This window comes from Hyaena hyaena, unplaced genomic scaffold (assembly GCF_003009895.1).
Source record: "Hyaena hyaena isolate Hyena2069 unplaced genomic scaffold, ASM300989v1 scaffold_756, whole genome shotgun sequence".
In the NCBI taxonomy this organism is placed as follows: domain Eukaryota; kingdom Metazoa; phylum Chordata; class Mammalia; order Carnivora; family Hyaenidae; genus Hyaena; species Hyaena hyaena.
The window spans coordinates 403216-417394 of record NW_024081384.1 but is presented as its reverse complement, the minus strand read 5'-3'; the positions used below and the strand labels follow the sequence as shown (position 1 = coordinate 417394).

General features: G+C 35.2%; 1 protein-coding gene across 1 annotated transcript; it reads right to left on the bottom strand.

The window, feature by feature from the left end:
- Nucleotides 1-4635: 4635 nt before the first annotated feature.
- On the bottom strand, nt 4636-5574 carry LOC120221088 (olfactory receptor 4F3/4F16/4F29-like). Its single transcript, XM_039218346.1, has one exon. It carries the CDS (start codon nt 5572-5574, stop codon nt 4636-4638), a length of 939 nt encoding a protein of 312 aa, XP_039074277.1.
- Nucleotides 5575-14179: the final 8605 nt, after the last annotated feature.

The following is a 14179-nucleotide window of genomic DNA, read 5'->3' as shown; positions in this document are numbered from 1 at the left end:
TTTAATTTCTTCTTTAATTGCCTGGTTTACCCATTCATTCTTTAGTAGGATGTTCTTCAACCTCCATGCATTTGGAGGCTTTCCAAATTTTTTCTTGTGATTGATTTCAAGTTTGATAGCATTGTGATCAGAAAATATGCATGGTATGATCTCAATTCTTTTATATTTATTGAGGGTCTTGTGACCCAGTATGTGATCTATCTTGGAGAATGTTCCATGTGCACTCAAAAAGAATGTGTATTCTGTTTCTTTTAGATGAAAAATTCTGAATATATCTTTCAAGTCAATCTGGTCAAGTGTATCTTTCAAGGCTGTTGTTTCTTTATTGATTTTTTGCCCAGATGATCTGTCCATTGATGAAAGTGGAGTATTAAAGTCCACTACAATTACAGTATTAAGTAATTGATTGCTTATATTTGTGATTAATTGATTTATGTATTTGGATGCTTTCAAGTTGGGAGCAAAAATATTTATAATTGTTTACTCTTCTTGATGGATAGAGCCCATAATTATGATATAATGCTCTTCTTCATCTCTTGTTACAGCCTTTAGTTTAAAATCTAATTTGTCTCGGGGCGCCTGGGTGGCTCAGTCGGTTAAGTGTCTGACTTCGGCGCAGGTCATGATCTCACGGTTCGTGGGTTCGAGCCCCACATTGGGCTCTGTGCTGACTGCCAACTCAGAGCCTGGAGTTGTTTTGGATTCTGTGTCTCCCTCTCTCTCCCTGACCCACCCGTGCTCACTCTGTCTTTCTCTGTCTCTCAGAAATAAAACAATTTTTAAAAATTAACAAATAAAATAAAAATAAAATCTAATTTGTCTGATTTAAGTATGGCTACTCCAGCTTTCTTATGACTTCCATAGCATGACTATTATCAAAAAGTCAAAAGATAACAAGTGTTGGTGAGGATGTAGAAAGAAAAGGAGCCCTTGTACACTTTTGGTAGGAATGTAACACAGTATAATCACTAGGAAAATAGTATGGAGGTCCCTAAAAAAAACTAAAAAATAGAACTATCATGTGACCCAGCAAATCCAACTCCTGAATATATATCCAAACAAAATAAAAATCACTATCTCAAAAAGTTATCTGCACTCCCATGTCCATTACAACACTATTAACAATAGACAAGCTGTGGAAGCAACCTAGGCTCATTGACACAAGTGGATAAATACACACATACACACACACACACACACACACACACACACACACACAGAGGAATATTAGTTATTCAGCCTTTAAAGAGAAGTAAATCCTGCCATTTGTGATAACACAGATGAACCAGGGCAGTGGGGGGCAGAGGGGGAGGGAGATGCATTATGCTAGGTGAAATAAACCAGACACAGAAAGACAAATACTCTGTGATTTCATTTATATACAGAATCTAAAAAATTAAATAACAGAGTGCCAGAGAATAGAATGGCTGTTACTAAGGGCTGGGATCTCAAATAAAGGGGAGATGTTTGTGAAAGAGTACAAGTTTTTAGTTACTAGATGAATAAGTTCTATAGAACTATGTACAGCATGATGACTACAGTTAATGTATATTTAGGAGCACCTGGGTGGCTCAGTCAGGTAAGCAACTGACTTCGGCTCAGGTCATAATCTCACAGTTTGTGAATTCAAGCCCCACATCAGGCTCTGTGCTGACAGCTCAGAGTCTGGAGCCTGCTTCAGATTCTGTGTCTTCCTCTCTTTCTACTCATCCCCTGCTCGTGCTCTGGCTCTCTCTCTCAAAAATAAATAACATCATTTTAAAAAATTTAATAATAATAATATATATTTGAAATTTGCTGAGAATAGATATCCAGTGTTCTCACATAAAAAGGAGGGGGTTAACTATGTGAAGTGATGGATATGTTACTTAATTGAGGTAATCATTTCACAATATATATAAAACACCATATTGTACAACCTAATATGTATACTTTTTATTTGTCATCATACCTTAATACAGTTGGGAAAAAAGAAAAAAATCCCTGTCCACTAACTGTTAAAATATAAACACCTTTTATTTTGATACCTACTAATGTGATGCGAAACTAGCTCAAAACAACCTTATACTACTTTCTTTTATATTAACTAAGGAGAGGAAGTTTTGTGTATGCCTAAAAGAGCTGTACTTGAAACTAAGTGTTCAAGTTTTTTTTCTTTAAGTCCTAGTTCAGGTATAGAAGGAGCCTAATGCTATAAAATCAGGAAGGAGTTCATCATGTGTTAAGTCATATTCAGCTTTCATTCAATTAATTGGTAAAATTGGCTCATCCTCCACAAACTGTCTGGTCCTGTGAGACGGAAGGAACCCCAAGAGGTGTCCAGTCAGGTCAGTTTTCTCCTCAAATAACATGATTTTATCATGGACCATCTAAAAGGAGTAGATGCAATGCCTTCCACTCATGCAGAATTTCATTTGAATACAAGGGAGTTATAAAATCATTTTATTATATAAATTACTTCTGAGTTTCAGCCCCTTTGGTTTTTAACCTGTCCTTTAAATCTATCTAAATTGATTGAGGTAATCATTTCACAATATATAGAAAACATCATATCGTACAACCTAATATATACACTGTCAGCGCAGAGCCCAATGAGGGACTCAAACCCGCAAAATGTGAGATCATGACCTGAGCCGAACTCAGACACTTAACTAACTGGATCATCCAGGTGCCCCCAGTCCCTTTGATATATTTAAATGACAGGAACAATAGCATTATATTTTATTGAATAGATGTATGTTTATTTATTTATTTGTTTTTTGTTATTAAGTAGAGAGAGAAAAACCATGTTCATTCAGATTTTAGAAGGACAGGCAAGAGAGACCCACCAATTTGGAAGTGTAGTGATTAAGAGCAGGGATACTGGAGCAGAAGCTATGTGGATTTGCAACCACGCTCTACCACTTACCACCTCTGTGTCTCTAGACTAGTTAGTTTATCTTTCTGAGCATCAGGTACATCCCCTATAAAGAAGAAGAATAATATTACCTACCTGATTGCTGTGAGAATTAAATGAATTGGTATACACAACTTGAGGTAGTACCTGACACATAAATGTTCAACAAATGTTGGTAATAGTGGAGGTGATGATGGTTGGACAAAAACAATGAATGGGCTTTAAAAAGCCAATAAGAATGCTGTTGGATGAGAAAGGAGCTATGACAGTTTCTACCAGGCTTGAAAATGGCACAGTAATAATAAAGCTGTACTGAATTTTATTTGGAGTGAATGCACATCTAAGTTTCCATTTGTCAAATATAAAGGCAAGAATCACATAATATTTATAGAACTGATATCCAGAGGAGCACTCTATGAGGTCACCGGGAGAAAGAGAAGTATAAACAAAGCTTATCAAGCAGAAGAGGAAAAAAGGAACAGTTTTATACATACAACAATCATCAACCAAAGGCTTATTTTGCTAAAAAGAAATACCTCTCACTTGGTTAAGCTAATGTCTTAGCCTGTAATTGTCCTAATAAAAAAATATTTTACAAATGAATGACAATTTTAAATAAGTCCAAGATAACATCAGAAGAAAAATGAATATAGAAGAATGAAATCCCTTCCTAAATGAAGTCTGAAGCCTGAATATAATACTGTATGTTAACTAACTGGAATTAAAATAACTTTTTAAAAAATAGGTAAACAAAAAAAAAAGAAGTTTGAAATCTGTTAGTGGCTTAAGAAGATAGATTCATCACAAAGGTCTACCAAAAATTGCTAAATTACTGGAATATGAGTATACATGTGGAATTTTTAAAGACTCTTTAAAATAAGTAGGCATTAATGTAACTTTTTCATAGTTTATGTTTATTATCTTGACCTTGGTAATAACTTCACAGTATATATGTATATGATATTATCACATTGTACACTTTAAATATATACAATTCTATTTGACAATTATTCCTCAATAAAGTTGGGAGGGAAAGTGTGGAGATTTGATTCTCGGCATGGATCTATCATTTATTCTTAACAAAGGTTGGAACAAATCATCTCAAATTCTAGTTCTAAAGTTTCATAATTCCATATATAATCAACAGCTCTAGGTAACCAAAGGAATGGAGCAATAGGAAGCAGATATCTTAGAGGAAAAAAATCAAACCAACTGGTATTATGGCAGTTTGGTAGGTAGTTTCAGTAAAAGACATTAACCAGTTCAAAGCAAGGAAAGTATCACAGTGAAAATAAACAACATGTTAACTTCCAACACTAAGTATTTGAACACATTCTTTGTTTGGCACCTTTTGAGGGGTAAGACTATTGAAAGTGGTGGATTAAGGTGATAGCTTTGGTTTGAGACATTTTCCACAGTAATTAAAGAAGAATGAACAGGAAGAGTTTAATTTATACCCCCCCACCATTACTACAAAAAAAGTCAAGATAAAAATATTCACTACATAGTTTTCATAAATATTAAATAATTTCTATAAAGCATCCAGCACAGGGCCTGAAATACAGAAATGCCACTGTTAGCTCCCTTAATCATTATTAATTAGGGTACTAGAGATACACAATGACATGGTAAATGCCTAAATGTAACCTAGTACATAAAATTTATAGAGAGCTAAAATTTCAATTTTTTTTCTGTTGTCATTGAATGTGTAGTTAAAATTTTTTTAATCTTTAGAGTATTTAAGACATCTTCCTGTAACTCACAAGATGATGACAGAGTTTCTTCATTGCTGCCCTCATTTCCTTGTTCCTGAATGTGTAGATGACCGGATTCAGAAAAGGAGTGAGCACTGCATCAAAGATAGCAAGAAATTTGTCCAAGTGTGATGAGGGGAAGGGCCAGGTATAGAAGAAGATTAATGGCCCAAAGAATAAAACCACCACAGTGACATGAGCTGACAAAGTAGAGAAGGCTTTGGATAACCCACCTGAAGAGTGTTTCCAAACTGTGACCAGAATGATGATATAAGAAATTATCAGTATAAAGAAGGAACCCACAGAGATAAGTCCACTATTGGCTGTGACCATGAACTCCAGTCTATTGGTCTCTGTGCAGGCAAGTTTAATGAGCTGTGGGAGGTCACAGTAAAAGCTGTCCAATACATTAGGTCCACAGAAGGGTAAGTCTACAACAAAAGCTAACTGGGCCACTGAGTGGATGAGGCCAAGGACCCAGGCTGCAGCCAAAATGAAAACGCACATTCGTGGGTTCATAATGGTCAGGTAGTGGAGAGGCTTACATATAGCAACATATCTGTCAAAGGCCATGGCAATGAGCAGCACCATTTCTGTGCCCCCAATAGCATGAATAAAGAAGATCTGAGATATACAACCCCCAAAAGAGATGGCTTTGCGTTTTCTGAAAAGGTCATAAATCATTTTGGGGGCTGCAATAGAGCAAACCCCCACATCGAGAAAGGAGAGGTTGGCCAGCAAGAAGTACATAGGAGAGTGCAAGTTAGGGTCAGTGCTCACAGAGAAGACAATGAGGAGGTTTCCCATTAGGCTTGCCATGTAGAACACAGAGGAAAAGAAGAAAAGAAGTAGCTGGATCTCCCATGAATTGGAGAGTCCCAGGAACACAAACTCAGATACCACAGATTGGTTGGCGCCATCCATTGCCTCTGCAAGCAGAGGTGACACTAATTTTACCTGGAAAAGAGAGTAAAAAGAAAATCAACTTTTGGAGTGTCACTGACTGCATCACTTTCATATCATAAAGAAAAAACGTTGCCTTCCTTCAAACAGCCAAAACATGTCTAATATAACCCTTAAAGTATAGTTACAGAATATAGGCAGTAACTCATTGCTACAAAGCACTGTTTCTAACTCCCTAGTCTTTTTTAAATTCCCTCCATTTTAATAAGAGAATATTAAGCAAAATCTTCTGCTGAATCAGAAAGGTTATGAGAGGCAGACTGGGAATGCCTAGAATAACATGAGAGAAGAAGGAAGAAATTGAAATGAACTCACTGATTTTTCCCTCACAGTTTGTTACTCCTGCCCATGGAGTCCCCCAAAACACAGGCAATTTCCGATGATCTTTATTTTCTTTACCCCTTTGATTACCTTCTGTATGCAATGCTATCAGTCTCATTACTAGTCTCTTATGTTTAGCCTCATGCTATTGCGTTTTATCGAATCATATTCATCTTTTCCTCCACGAGAGAAAAGATAATGTAGAAACCCTAGAGGTATCCAGCTGTTGTAGCACAGCTCAGGGAGTAGATGGAAGTGGTCACAGAGCTTGAGCTCTGAGAGCATATGATAAAGTAAGGACAAGCCAGGAGAGATTTTTCCTGCAGAATCTAAACATGGTTGCATTAAAGCAATGTGGCAAAAAAAAAAAAAAATCTATATGACTGGTATTTGTAGATCATTGTTCATGCCATGTTCACTTTTGATGGTTTGTGGAAGGGCAAAAAGAACACAGCACTTGGAATCAGAAGAGCTCTCATCAGATCCTAGCCCTAAGTCTATGAGAACTTAAATTTTTCTCCCATCCCTTCTACAACCTGACTTCCTTCTTGAACTCAGTTTCATCATCTGTAAAATAAAGGGGCTGAGGTGAGTGATGCTAGGTAACATTTCCAACTCTAACATTTCTATGAGTTTATAACACAGTGCCTCCTCAGTAATGAAATCCACCATAATGATGGTATTCTCTGCATTGGACTGCTACCATATTCACCATCTTTTCTCTTGTCTGCAGTTGGTTATAAGTCCCAGATCCTATAGAAATCCCTCTCCTCATATATCTTTCTTCTCTAATTCCTTTTGCACTACTCACATGACTCAATTACCATATTATTATAAATTTGCCATATGATTTATTTTGCCCTTTCTCATAATCATCTGTAATTAATTAACAAACATTTACTAGATGCCTGCTAAGCATAGTGCATTGTTATAGGACACTATGGACCTACTGAAATGTTAAAATATCCACTACCATTAAGGCTTTTATATTTTAGCACATACACAAAAATAGAAATAATATTTAAACATGTACTATATTTTAAAATGTCAAATAAGTAGTATGATCATAGAATTTGTGAAGCAAAAAAGATAACCCAGAGTGCCAGAGTGACCAGGGCTTTCTTCAGAAAGAAACCAAGACCTCTGTTGCACTTTAAATTATGGGTATAATTTATTTGGATATACAGCTTCATGGATGGACTTAAAGAATCTATGTAATACCTAAAATAATAAAGAAATATAATCAAGATAATATGTATAATTAAGAAATATCAGCACACCTGAGTGGCTCAATCAGTTAAATGTCCAGCTCTTGACCTCGGGTCAGGTCGTGATCTCACAGTTCATGAGATAGAGACCTGCATTGATAGCTCATGGTCTGCCTGGGATTCTCTCTCTCTCTCTCTCTTTCTCTCTCCTCTTCCTCCTCCCCCCTCCTCCTCCCCCACTTGAACATGATCTCTCGCTCTCTCTTTCTCTCTCTCTCTCTCAAAATAAATAAATAAACCTAAAAAAAGAACTATTTCCTAGGCTGGAGCAATGTTTGATGAGCTATTTATGGAAATAATGATAATCAAAATCAAAACAAAACAGTGACCACCATGTACAAAACACAATAAGTTCTTTAAATACATAATGTTTGATATCTACAAGACCCATAAAATTTGGTATTAGCTTCTTTTACAAAGAAGCAAATCCAAATCAAGAGAGGGAAAGCAACAGATTATAATAATAAGTGGTAGAACTAATATTGATTCTCTGATGTGCCTCTCAACCAGTATATAGAGAAGACATCTCTTTTCTCATGACTTTCTGATTGTATGAGACATCTCAGTCCCTTTCTGGATGCCCCATGTTGCACTGTCAGCATCCTAACCAGATCTAAGTGAGAGAGAGAATGAAGCTTTGTCCTCAAGTGTTCACAAGCATTTGGGTTTCTTAAACTACTTCAAATACATCTATATCCATCCAGGCTATTTAAATAACCATGGTAGGAGAAGGCAAATCTGTATGATACCTGCATCTCAGAGCATTCTGGTTGAGTTCCCAAACCAGTATTTTCTTAATCCACATGAACTCCTTTTGCTTCCCATTGAAGAGACTCAACTCTCACCACTCTCTAATTAATAGAGAAAACAAAGGGGCTCTGTCTCCATGTCAATGAATGAAATAAAGCCCAGAAGTCAGATATTATTCCCTCTTACAAAACTATCTCCTAGCCACTCAAAATCCCTTTTTCATTCTCAATCTTGGATAGCAATGGAAGGGAAAAAAGGTATTTCAGTTTCTGACTGCCTGTCCTTTCCTGCTCATGTGTATTGGTTCTTGCTCATTAAGCTCAACTGAAGCTGCTTCTGTTGTCCAAGATAACATATTATTGATCTCTATACAAAACAATCCTGTCACCAGAATCATCTATTCATACTGGCCTTTGGGGACTTACACATTCTACACCAGTATTCCTTAACTGTTTCTGGGTTTGTCACCCACCCACTCATTTAAAGACCTAACATGTGACTGTTTCCAAAGAGGTAAGCATATCCAACTTTCCCTGGTTGAAACTAGCATTATTTCATGTCCAGATAACTATAAAACTGTTATTATCTTATGAGATATGGCTAATTGGCACACAGGAGAATACTGACCAAATGACACCACAGTGACTTGGGATCACCAGTATGAGTTCATTTATTCAAGGGAATTGTTATTCAGAATCCTGGCCACCCATCATGCTATTAACGAGCCACCAAAGAGGATAAAGAGATTAAATAAATAAATAATAAATAAATAAATAAATAAGAAAACACAATTTTGTTTACTTAATTTGAAATATTTATTTCATACATAAGGTTAAAGAAGGGTCTCCAACAAACATGTGATTATATGCGGTCTTATATTTATATTAAAATCAACTCTGTCAAAGAACCTGACACTTAAAACAGGAAACTTCATAGAAATCCCTAGGAAAATGTGTGTGTGTGTGCATGTGTGTATGTGTGTGTGTTAATTATTTGTATATCTATTCTTCTGCTCTACAATCTAAAGTTACCATATCCATAACATGAAACTGTTTATCTGTAGATTCTATTACATGATCTACAACTTCATATTAAAAATACTTTTAAGTCAGAAAAAAACAATATTAGAGGCACCTGGGAGGCTCAGTCAGCTAAGCTTCTGACTTCCACTCAGGTCATAATCTCATGGTTGGTGAGTTCCAGCCACGCACCGGGCTCTGTGTGGACAGCTCAGAGCCTGGAGTCTGCTTCAGATTCTGTGACTCCCTTTCTCTGTCCCTTCCCCTGTCTCTCTCTTTCTCACTCTCTCAAAAACAAATAAACATTAAAATTTTTTAAATAATTGTAATTGTATAAGATTGGGGAGAATGTTCATCAATAGAAGAGTGGCTAAATAAACTGTGGAATATCTATATAATGGAATACTATGAAGCCATAAGAAAAGACTGGTACTAGGAACATTCCATCTGTAGGAAAACAATATCTCTTCAAATAGCAAGGTGCAGGATAGTGGGTTTAGTAGGAAACTACCAGCGTTTAAACAAAGGAAGAGGGAATGAGAGATAATACCTTATATTAGTACTTACAAGTGGATACAAAAGAAAAAGGTGAATTTTCTTAACTCTAGGAAGAGGAAGTAGCTATCTGAATAGCCCTATCTAATTTTTGGATATAAATTTCCTATTCAATAATTTAAAAAAAAATAAGAGGCGTTCCTGGGTGGCTCAGTTGGCTGTGCATCCAACTTCAGCTTGAGTCATGGTCTCACAGTTCGTGACTTCCAACCCCTTATCAGGCTCTGTGCTGATAGCTTGGAGCCTGGAGCCTGCTTCACATTCAGTGTCTCTCTCTTCTCTGCCCCACCCCCACTCTCTCTCAAAAATAAACATAAAAAAAAATTTAGGGGCACCTGGGTGGCTCAATCAGTTAAGTGTCCTACTTTGACTCAGGTCATGATCTCGTGGTTCACGAGTTCGAGTCCCACATTGGGCTCTGTGCTGACAGCTCAGAGCCTGAAGCCTGCTTCAGATTCTTTGTCTTCCTCTCTCTCTACTCCTCCCCCACTTGTGCTCTGTGTCTGTCTGTTAAAAATAAACATTTAAAAAAAGTTTTTTAATTTGCTTTAAAAAATAAGAAGAGAGAATACTTACTCCAAAGAGTTTATTTTATTAAATCATTCCCTCTGATCAGCTTTAGAGTCATTACTATTTGAATTTCACATTTCCTCTAAATCTCTAATAGATAGTTGAGGCTGGGAGGAGACCAGAAAAGTCTGTGAGATTTAAGAGTATAATTTTAAAGTGTGAAACACTTAGACAAATATATATATATATATATCCAAAAGGAAAGAATTAATAACACAAGAATGTCAATTTCCCTAGCTAAATCCCTAAATATAATGTGATTTCAATACAGATATCATCAAGCCTTTTTTCAGGAGTTATATAAATTGATTATCAATTTCATTTGAAAGACCAAATGAACAAGAATAGTTAGATAATCTTGAAAAGGGAAACCATGGGAAGGAGGAGGGGGAAGAACTCTCTAACAGGTATTAAAATATATTAAAAGCCTCTGTAAATAAAAACTATAGGAATAACAGATAGATTAATGGGACCAAATAGGAAATACAGAAACATTCCCAACTGCAAATTGGAAATTTAGTATTCAATAAAGATAGCCTCTCAAATCAGCAGAAAATATATCAACTTTCGTTTTGTTTTAATTTCTTATTTTTTTAAATTATTCTTTACTCTTTATTTATTTGTGAGAGAGAGGGAGACAGAGTGTGAGCAGGGGAGGAACAGAGAGAAAGGGAGACATAAAATCCAAAGCAGGCTCCAGGCTGTGAGCTGTCAACACAGAGCTCAACACGGTGCTGGAACTCACAAACTATGAGATCATGACCTGAGCCGAAGTCAGATGCTTAACCAACTGAGCCACCCAGGCACCCCTCAAGTTTTTATTTAAATTCTAATTAGTTAATGTATAGTGTAACATTGGTTTCAGGTGTAAAATTTAGTGATTCATCACTTACATATAACACCCAGTAATCATCACAACTGCCTCCCTTAATAATCATCACCCATTTAGCTCATCTCCTGCCCACCTGCCCTCCATCAATCCTCAGTTTCTTCTCTATAGTTAAGAGTCTCTTAAAGTTTGTCTCCCTGTCTTTTTTTCTTCTTTCATCTTTTGTGTTCACCTGTTTTGTTTTCTTAATCTCCACATATGAGTGAAATCATACAGTATTTATCTTTCCCTGACTGACTTATTTCACTTACCATAATACACTGTAGCTCCATCCATGTCATTGCAAATGGCAAGATTTCATTCTTTTTGATTGCCAAGTAATATTCTGTTGTGTGTACATATCAACAATAGTTGGAAAGAGCCCAAATGTTCATCAACTGATGAATGGATATCAGTCAATGAATATTTGGGTTCTTTCCAACTATTGTTGATAATGCTGCTATAAACATCAAGGTGCATGTACCCCTTTGAATCAATATTTTTGTATCCTTTGGGTAACTACCTAGTAGTGCAATTGCTGAATAATACAGTACTTCTATTTTTAACTTTTTGAGGAACTTCCATACTGTTTTCCAGAGTGGCTCTACCAGTTTGCATTCCCACCAGCAGTGCAAGAGGGTTCCCCTTTCTCTGCCTTTTTGCCAACATCTATTGTCTCCTGAGTTGTTAATTTTAGCCATTCTGACAGGTGTGAGGTGATATCTCATGATTTTGTCTTGTATTTCCCGGATTATGAATGATGTTGAGCATCTTTTCATGTGTTTGTTAGCCATATGGATGTCTTCTTTGGAAAAGCATCTACTCGTGTCTTCTGCCCATTTCTTCACTGGATTATTTGGTTTTTGAGTGTTGAGTTTGGTAAGTTCTTTATAGATTTTGTATACTAACCCTTTATCAGATATGTCATTTGCAAATATCTTCTCCCATTCTGAAATTGCCTTTTCACTTTGTTGTTTCCTTCACTGTGCAGAAGCATTTTGTCTTGACGAAGTCCCAATAGTTCATTTTTGCCTTTGTATCCCTTACCTGAGGAGACAGATCCAGAAAAATATTACTAAGATTGATGTCCAAGAGATTATTGCCTATTTCTTAGGACTTCAATAGTTTCAGGTCTCATATTTAGGTCTTTAATCCATTTTGAGTTTATTTTTATGTACAATGTAAAAAAGTGGTCTGGTTTCATTCTTTTGCATGTAGCTATCCAATTTTTCCAGCAACATTTATTGAAAAGACTGTCTTTTCATCATTCTATGTTCTTGTCTCCTTTATCATAGATCATTTGACCATATAATGTATGAGTTTATTCTTGGGTCTCAAATTTGTTCTGTTGATCTATATGTCTATTTTTGTTCCAGCACCATACTGTTTTGATTACTACAGCGTTGTAGTGTATATTGAAATCTGGAATTGTGATACCTCCAGCTTTGTTCCTCTTTGTCAAGATTGTTTTGACTATTCAGGGTATTTTGCAGTTTCATACAAATTTTAGGACTTTTTTTGTTCTACTCCTATGAAGAGTACTATTGAAAATTTGATAGATATTTCATTGAATTTGTAGATAGTTTGGGGTAGTATGGTCATTCTGACATTAATTTTTCCAACATGTGAGCATGGCATATCTTTCCATTTGTTTGTATCATCTTTGATTTCTTTAATCAATGTCTTATAAGTTTCCAGAATACAGGTCTTTTACCTCTTTGGCTAAATTTATCCCTAGGTATTTGTTCCTTTTTTCATGAAATTATAAAGTGGATTTTTTCCTTAATTTCCCTTTCTACTATTTCATTAGTAGTGTACAGAAATGCAACAGAATTTTGTATATTGATTCTGAAAAATAAAAAATATACCTGAAATTAAAATTTCACTAAGTGGAATGGACAGCAGATTAAATACTTAAGATATTACCAGTGAACTTAGTGACATAGTAATGAAATTATCCAAAAGGAGCACAGAGAGTAAAATAAATGAAAAAAAAAATTCAAAGCATCAGGGACCTGTGAGGCTATATCAAGAGGCCTGACATACATGCAGTAGGATGCCTAGAGGGAAAGTAAAGGAATGGGACATAAAAAGTAATGTTTGAAATTTTTCCAGGTTTCATATGAACTATAAACAGATCTAAATTTAACTCCAAGCAGAATAAAAATAAAGAAAACTCAGCCCAAATAGAGCACAATCAAATTGCTGAAAACCAGTGATAAAGAAAATAATTTTGAAGACCCAAAGAAAAATACACATCACATACAGAGAAAAAAGAATTAAAGCAGATTTCTAATGAGAAACTATACAACCCAGAAGGCAATGGAGAGACATCTTAAAAGTACAATAAAGAAATACAAATATGACAAAAGTATTTACACAACAAAAATGTCTTTCAAAACTGAAGTCAAAATAAAGACATGTTCAGACAAAGCTGAGAGGATTAAATTTTTTAAACAAAAAATAATAATGAACTGTAATGATTTATAGCATATGTGGGTATAAAATGTATAGCAAAAATACCACAAGGGATGACTGTTGTAAAGTTCTTATACTGTATGAGAAGTGGTTTAATATTTGAAGTGTGAGTATTATGAGCTAAAGAGGTTTGTTGTAAATCCTAAAGCAAACACTAAAACTAATGATACATAGCTAATAAGACAATAGTGAAGGGATGGAGTCATTAAAATTAAAATTGAAACTTGAACATTAAAATTGAAAACTCAATTTCATAATAATTTTTTAATAATAAAGGACATAATTCCTTAGGAACATAACAATATTAAATGTATATGCACTAAACACAGACTATCAAAATACATAAACCAAAATCAAAAGCCAAAGGATAAATAGATGAATACAAAATTATACTGAAAAATTATAATGCTAGAACAAGTAGATGAAAAATTGGGAAATATATAGAAGATCCAAAGAACACTATTAATCTAGTTGATATTGATAGAATATTCCACCAATAACAGCAGAACATACATTCTATAAGTGAAATATCATAAAAAAATAAACCATAGCCTGGACTATAAACCATGTCTAAATAATGTCACATGACTGAGATCATACAAAGTGTGTTCTTTGATAACAGTGAAAATATACAAGAAATTAATAACAGAAAAATATCTGTAAAATCCCCAGTGTGTTTACAATAAAAAAAACTAATTTTAAATAATCTGTGGCTTAAAGCATATAAAGAACTTATA

Bases quoted from the DNA above. Each gene is read 5' to 3' on its own strand.
- LOC120221088 (XM_039218346.1), bottom strand. From the start codon at position 5,574: ATGGATGGCGCCAACCAATCTGTGGTATCTGAGTTTGTGTTCCTGGGA.